The 8,019-nt window shown below is 36.1% G+C and overlaps 1 protein-coding gene across 1 annotated transcript; it reads right to left on the bottom strand.

Moving 5' to 3' along the window:
- Nucleotides 1-4,157: 4,157 nt before the first annotated feature.
- On the bottom strand, nt 4,158-6,527 carry LOC113503741 (peroxisomal membrane protein PEX16). Its single transcript, XM_026885823.1, has one exon. The coding sequence runs from the start codon at nt 6,249-6,251 to the stop codon at nt 5,262-5,264; it is 990 nt and encodes a 329-aa protein (XP_026741624.1). The 5' UTR covers nt 6,252-6,527; the 3' UTR covers nt 4,158-5,261.
- Between the last annotated feature and the right edge of the window lie 1,492 nt (nt 6,528-8,019).

The raw sequence follows: 8,019 nt of genomic DNA, 5'->3' as shown, positions 1-8,019 counted from the left end.
TACTTACATTCTGCTTCATTGCAAAATTTTGTTTAACTAATCGGCTATCCTACCCGAGTATTAACACTCAAATGGTTAAGCTCGTGTACATTGCGGTCGCCGTTTAAACATAAAGTAAACCTAACTGTTTTAAACTAAAAATTGAAAATTTATTAAAAAAGAGAATCTATTTACGTATATATTTACGTATATCGAAAAAGAATTAGGAAAATATTATTATAGTTATTTATATTACGTGAATTCAGTCCAAACGTGGTGCAACTGTTTTAGTTGGTGTTGTTTTTCATAAAGAAATAGGTATATTAGGTGGTCTAGGGCTGCCCTCGCGTCCACGGCCAGGCCTCTCAAATCAAACACCGAGTGTCGAGGACGCAGCCCGCTATCCTGGCCTATTTACAAGTAATTTAATTATCAAAATAGGCCTATATATATTCAATAATATTATCGTATTAGCGTAATTAAGGTTGGAGATTCAGAGATGGTTGCGCGTCGTTTACCAATCTGTAGACGGTGAACGGCGTGCGTGAATGACGTGAACCTGATTGCCGACGTACGCGGTGTACTTCGTTAACGCCGCGTACATACGCCATGAGGTTTCCAAGCTGTGATTGCAGTGTTATAATAATAGCTGTATTCGTATTGTGCTCAGCCAATACATAGTTGTAATTCTTATGTTGAACTGTCATGTAGTTTACATAATGTACTGCAGATTTCTAACCGTGTGCGTTGGTGCGGTGTTAGTGTTCAATACCTACATATCAAGTACTAGCTGTTGCGCGCGACTTCGTCCGCGTGGTTAGAAGATATAAGTTAGGAATTTTTGAACGGAAGCCCTCGAAGATGAGTAATTTTCCCTGTTTTATCCACATTTTCCATTGTATCTTCGCTCCTATTAGTCGCAGCGGGATGGTATATAGCCTAAAACCTTCCTCGATAAATGGTCTTTTCAACACAAAAATATATTTTTTTCAATTTGAACCAGTATTTCCTGAGATTAGCGCGTTCAAACAAACAAACAAACTCTCCAGCTTTATATATTAGTAATAGATTTCATATCTGTAATTAGCTGTTGCTTATTGGTGCTTCACATCTTAGCACCTTTCGTTCTACAGCCTGTCTCTTTCTTACACAGGCAAATTTGTTAGTATGTTATCTCTATCTCTGTTCATCGCAGCGAACGTATATGTGTAACACTGCTATCGACGTCGACGCCACGGTTTACTTTACTCCCGAGATCTCGCGGTAACGAGATCGGACGACGCATTTATTTGCATAAAATATTCCATGTAATAATAATTAGTTAGGCAATTTATGTAAGAGTACATTTTAGGGACCGCTCTTTATTTGCAAAGTTAAAGAAAAACTTACTTCAATAAATCGCATTACTATCTTACTATATGCATCTTTTGTGAGCAAATTGTGGTATTGGAAAGCTTGCTTTGATTACATCGAGACAGGTCCTAAAGTGTACATTCCTCGAAATTATATTTCTAAGTTTCTGATCAAAGGACGTTATAATTATCTTGTTTTAAACCAAAAAGGGTTTGAAGTAATCTTCGGTCATAGCGAAGCTAAGAAATTAAGTATACACAGTGCTACTATTTCGATTGTCATCCGTTAAGTGAATATTAAAATCAATAATTAAAATCTATACTAACATTATAAATAGGTATGTTTCTATTTGTTTGTATTTCGTAACCTCAAGCACTGCTGAACTGATTGATAGAAAATCTTAACAGAAAGGCCACTATATTTGTGCCATCATCATCAGAAAACCTGGTAACCCCATGTTCAAAATTATAGAATACACCGCTATGTCATCGTAGCGGTGAAACCATGGAACCGATTTTGATACGGTTTTTATATGAAAATAGATTTCTGTGCTTCTTTCCAGCGACAGAAATACTAGTTCCTCTCAACGGATGGTAATTGTCATTAGTAGTCTCTGTCATTATAAATATTATTTGTTTCATCCTCTGCCTGCGTAATGCGCGCTTGCGCTATCACGTGTCGTCCTGTTGTGAGATGCCTATATTATTGACAATCAGATAAATATTATCAAATTAATTTTATACTAAGTATAAGTAGGTGTTCCATTTATCTATCGATTATTTTAAAGCCTCGTCTAGACGTTCATGTGTAGCTACAGCATGCCCTGTGCGCGTAGCTTCACTCACTATCCAGAATACCGGTTTGGTATATCTTAAATTTAAATAAGTTTATATAGACTTTTAAATTTAATTATATTTTGGCCACTTTATTGCTAATTTTATATTTTTGCTACTTCATAAGATCAATTTTGTTTTATAATTATGTACAAAATATGTTTATGATTATTCAGTACTGTATATTTTTATTTTTAAGATTCTGTAATAGTATTTACATTCTCACTGTTAGATAATATTGTTGTAATGACGTGGTGTCAAGTTTCAACGTCAGTTCGCGATGACAGACGTTGTATGGCACAGGTTTCATTGTATGATTTTAACAAATTGGGTTTTATTAAACTACATAGGATAATTATTGTTTTGTTTTATTGATAATGAATAGAGAAGTTTCCTTTTATCTTTCATTAATGAATTTCATCCTTCTGCCGCGGAGGTATCATAAACATTCAAGTCACATTCACAAAGACACCCAGACTCAGGACAAACATTCTTATCATAATCCGTTTTTTATGAATGAGAGTAGAAAAGTGTAATGTATTCCACAACTTTCACACAGCAGCGGCTAGTCTCAAACTGAGCAGAGCTTGTTTTATGAGTACTGGACAACTGATAAAAATACTTATACACCGTGATTTTTTAGTCGTCTTACAAAAGCAGCCCAGGTCATGTATCCAATGACTAGAACACGTTCATGATAAAAAAAATTAGGTATTTAAGAGATTTAAATAAATTTAAAATGCAATTTTTATTCAATATTATGATGCAATTCGTAGTTTTATAGAAACACAGCTCTGTTGCGAGCGCGGTCCGAGCCTTGTAACAATAGTGAGGGGCGCGGGCGGCGGCGTTTTTATCATTTTTAACAGGATTTTTCAGATTTCTCATGTTTCATTTTTCTTCGTACCTATTATCTTAGTTGAAGATAAAAAAATAATAATTGCGCCTAGGGGTATTTTATGTCGGATACATGAACTGGGCTACTTTTGTAAGACAACTGAAAAATCACCGTGTATATTTCTAAACTAGCTGTTGCCCGCGACTTCGTCCACGTGGTTAGATCTTGAACCGTTTTCGCAGCGCACGCAACAGAAGCCCTCAAAGATGAATAATTTTCCCCGTCTTTTCCACATTTTCTATTGTATCTTCGCTCCTATTAGTCGCAGCGTGATGTTATGTAGCCTATAGCCTTCCTTGATGAATGGTCTATCCAACACAAAAATAATTTTTCAATTCGAACCAGTAGTTTCTGAGATTAGCGCGTTCAAACGAACAAATAAACTCTTCAGCTTTATAATATTAGTATAGATACACACATAATATCGATAAATTTTCTTTCATTTTTTTTGTAATTGTTGTGCACGTCTATAATTGATGTAAACACTAGTTTTAAGATTCGTAAAATGTTTATTTTCATGTTTGTGTTTATGTTGTTGATGTGCTTAAATAAATAAACACTAAGACACAGAACAAATGATCATGCTCATCACACAAACATTCGACCTGGGTGGGAATCGAACCCAGGATGCCCGGTATAGAAGTCAGGGCCACTAACCACTAGACCAACAGGCTTAAATTATCCTAAGAACAATCAAGCTTAATAAGTCACTCATTAGGGACTAGAGGATCTAAGATAAGTATTTCAGAGCAATTGATCAGCAACTTAGGCTTGGCATTCAACTGTAGGCCCTTGACTGAATTTAATATCAGAACATTAGCACCTGCAAAGCGCACAGCGAAACTGGTCATGTCTCGTGAGGTGAATTGTCAGATTTCGTCCAACAGAGAGGTAATTCGCGTCCGATAAAGCCAACTATCCGATATATTCACAAATTCGCAGTATGGCAACATCACGAAATGCATAGGCATACAGAAGTCCATCTTTTTTCTAATTGACATCTCACACGCTTAGCATTTCGCTGTTACATGTTCTAACCAGGTGAGGCAGCTTCAAAGTATTTTTATTTTACATCAAAGAAAGAAAACAAACAATACAAATGTCACAATACATATAATTAACTTGTAATTTAATAAATACACATTACTTATACTTAGTTACAAGTTGCCAAGCATCGACAACCATTTTCTTTATTTATTTAAATGAATTCTATATAAAACCTCTACATAATTACAAACTTTTTTTTGTAAAAATCAACCACCTTACGTTACTTTAACCAAGACACAGAGCTTGTGGATGACTTGCACTTGCTAAATACTCCTCACAACCGACAACACAGGACCATAGGCTACCTTGCTCCTCTTAGAAGGAAACACACCTACACTACAGAAGGGGTCTTTCGAGCTCAAAAAATACAGTGCGTACATAAAAATACTCTTGTTGCATTTCCTATACTTGAAAATCGCCTCAAGAGGCACTGTAATAGCTATTGTAACAGTCATTGAAAGGCAAATCAAATATCTTGCAATACATTGCCGAGTCGCACAGCCCTGGCATAAACAACAGACAATCAATGTCAGCAATACATATTGTATACAGCTGCATGACATACAAACTTCACAGATAAGAACAAGCATTGAAAAAAGTATCCATGGAATGCATCATAAGACTTGAATACCACATTGTACCTCATGATACCTAAACATCTTACATAGGAATGGCATTTGTTGACACGAAAAGGCAGAAAACCACAGCAGCGTACAATAGTTTTGACAGCTATGTTTGATAACATGCATGCGTGTCTTATGTGTTGAATTGTCAAGTGAGGGTTACACTTTAAACATGCATGGTGTTAAGCTATGTGTATTTGAGCTAGCTGGGCGTACACCTTCAAACAGTATCACACACACAAGCAGCATCTCCGTGCACTTGTCTTTTCATCCCTATGTATATACAATTAAAGTTAATACAAACAAACAATTCATTACTTAACAGGTACTTCTTAAAATAGGCCAATACAGTATTAATATGTCTATTTCAATACATTATAATCTACATAAACCAACATAACAAATAAGGAATAAACAAAGTGCAACCACATACCACCAATAGACATTACATTTATACATTATTGTCATTTTCTTGTGTCACAATAACAAGAAAGTAATGCATTACAGTCCATGATTGAGGAGCAAGACTTATGAAGACCACATGTAGAAATAGATATCTTGCCAATGACTCAAATACTGTGTGATAGGCCCACAGATGAAGGACAGTGCTGGTACTTTTTTCGTCATGGAGGCCAAAGTATTCTCTATGACGTTCTTTGAATATCCATTGTACATTGGGCTTCTGAGTAAGTACAGCACCAAACTCAACTTCCTCCGACTAATCTCTAGCCTCTGTTCATTTGACAAGTCCTTCATGTACTTGCTGTATAATTTAATGCTAGCTATGTCAACTCCAAGTGCGACCAACCACTGTTTCCAAGCCTTGGTCCCAAACACTTTCATTGCTGCTAAATGTATTAGAGGCCTTAATATATGCAGTGATTCGGCATAAACAAGATCTCTCACGTTTATTGCAGCACCTGGCCTGTCAACTTTCATTTTGACAGGCTCCCAGTCTCGGAAGGCAACCGCTGGAGCGCCGTCCACGCGGCGTATGACACGACCCGACCGACGGAGAGTGAAGAAAGAGTTTGAATTTTCATCGGTATCTTTCCCTTCTGTGAACTTCCTCCTCTGTAATGCTGCGACTGGAGGATGTGCCAGTGGCAGTTCCTTGAACCTGAACAGCAGCACGAGTGCCGACGAGCACTTGAACACCTGCAGTAGGGTGGTTATGGTCCATTTGCCGCGCGTCCCCCACCTGTTCTTAACCAGTAACTCGACAAACACTTCACAATAATGCGTGACAGTCAGCCACAGCTTGATTTGATCTCTGAGACCGTAGAACGGGTCCCCAGCGCCATATGCCTCTCTTATTAATCTATCATTGAACAGAGAAACAAGTTTCGAAATGGAGTACACTAATTCTGATACTATCGGCGACTTATTTATTTTGCCCGCGACGAAGTATGACGACCACGTCGCTACGGTCTCCACATCGGTAACAAGTCCGGGATTAGTGATCACCCACCTCTTGTAAATGGCGTATAACTCTTGGAAAGATAATGATTTATCCATGTTGATATTACTAATATTGAAGTTATTTTGTTAAGAATTTTAGTATGTTACCGTTGAAGTGGAAGATTTTTCATTAATAAAAGTGCACAAACACAATTTACCTAAGTTATTTACATGAGGTACAGATAATACCTCACGTAAACTAATTTCGACTAAAGAACCAGAATACCTGAGGCATTCGATTCCAGTCCATTTGACTTTTGCCCCCGATGACATACTTCATGATCGTAAAGCTTTACGTCATCAATCGACACTTTTTGTTTCGTTCAAAAAAAGTGCAAAGATTCAGGAAACTTAAAAACGATTTTGTAACAATTCCAAATAATGTATTCAAATTAAATAAAAACAAATGCATCAACTTATTTACATAGTTTTTACAGATTAAAAAAGGTAAATTGATCGAGATATGAGACCACAGACCTAAAAGGCTAATCTAGAGCACGATCTCGCTCGAAGCAGCGATCCTCCTGGCCCCGATTTTGCTATTTACAATTGCCGATGAATGAGTGGCAAAGAAATTATTCCTCTTCCCATGCATTATGCCAATACAATAATTGAAAAGTCAAAATATTGACCTTGAGTATATCGTCCTACACTATTTCTTTTTTTTTTGTATAGGAAAAAGCTTTGAGAGAATACGAAAAAGGTGTAACTTTGCTAATGGTACGTGGTAATCTCTATGCATGAATCACTAGAGGTACATAGTCAGTTTTAGAGGTTTCAAATGTATTTACAATTGTTTTACGCCTTTATTGCAATCGCAGGCTTAACCCTCACGAGATATATCAAAATAATGTCCTACAATATTGTACACCATAAAGAGATCTACAAAAAAGTCCGCGAGGGATATTAGAGATATGCCCTCGCAGACTTTTTACGGTTCTCTCACAATTACCACTTCTTTTATAACAATTTTACTTTGCACTTTCATTGCAAACGCTGGCTTAACCCTACGACGTACATACATCAAAATAATGTTCACAATATTGTACAGCATAAAAAGGTCTACAATAAAGTGTCTGACATCATAATTATGTCTATCTTTTAAGGTTTACTCACAATAACCACTTCTCTTGTAACCATTTTATTTTATTCTTTCATCGCAAACGCTGGCTTAACCCTACAACACAGATCAAAATAATGTTCTATAATATTGTACACTATAAAAAGATCTACAAAAAAGCCTCAAACATCATATGTCTATCTTTTAAGATTGACTCACAATTACCATTCTTTCAGTTATCAATTTTATTCCTAAACAAAACATTTTTACGATGCTGGTTTTGTTGAGATTGTACTCAATTTTTAAATTTTTCTTTCAAACCCTTATTCCCAAGTTGTTTCATAACCATGATATGAATGCTTATCAAAATAAAGAACGTTAAATAAATTCTGTAGCGTATAATATTAACATTGCTCCCGTGCGAAGCCGGGGCGGGTCGCTAATTTCTTACATAATTCACTAATATTGAAATTTGATGTAAGATTATTATTATTGATGCAAATAAGCTTTTTACAAAGCTTACTTTTCAAATGACATTTGACAAACAGAGGTTTATCAATTGTCAATAATATCACTATTAACTTTCCTATTCTTATTTGGATCGCATAGCAACTAACTAATAATAGTATGTCACGGCTTGTCTTATTTGTTTACGACTACCTGTCCCGGCGAACTATGTACCACCTACTAGTCGATGATAACAGTGCAGACAATGATACAAATTTTTTTGCTACTTTTCTAATTTTATTACATTTTAAACTTTCC

The sequence above is a fragment of the Trichoplusia ni genome, chromosome 20 (assembly GCF_003590095.1).
Source record: "Trichoplusia ni isolate ovarian cell line Hi5 chromosome 20, tn1, whole genome shotgun sequence".
Lineage (NCBI taxonomy): Eukaryota > Metazoa > Arthropoda > Insecta > Lepidoptera > Noctuidae > Trichoplusia > Trichoplusia ni.
Note: the sequence above shows the minus strand (reverse complement) of the source record. Positions and strands in the feature narration are given on the sequence as shown.

What these genes read in the sequence shown, in the direction of transcription:
- LOC113503741 (XM_026885823.1), bottom strand. Translation starts at nt 6,251, where the DNA reads ATGGATAAATCATTATCTTTCCAAGAGTTATACGCCATTTACAAGAGG.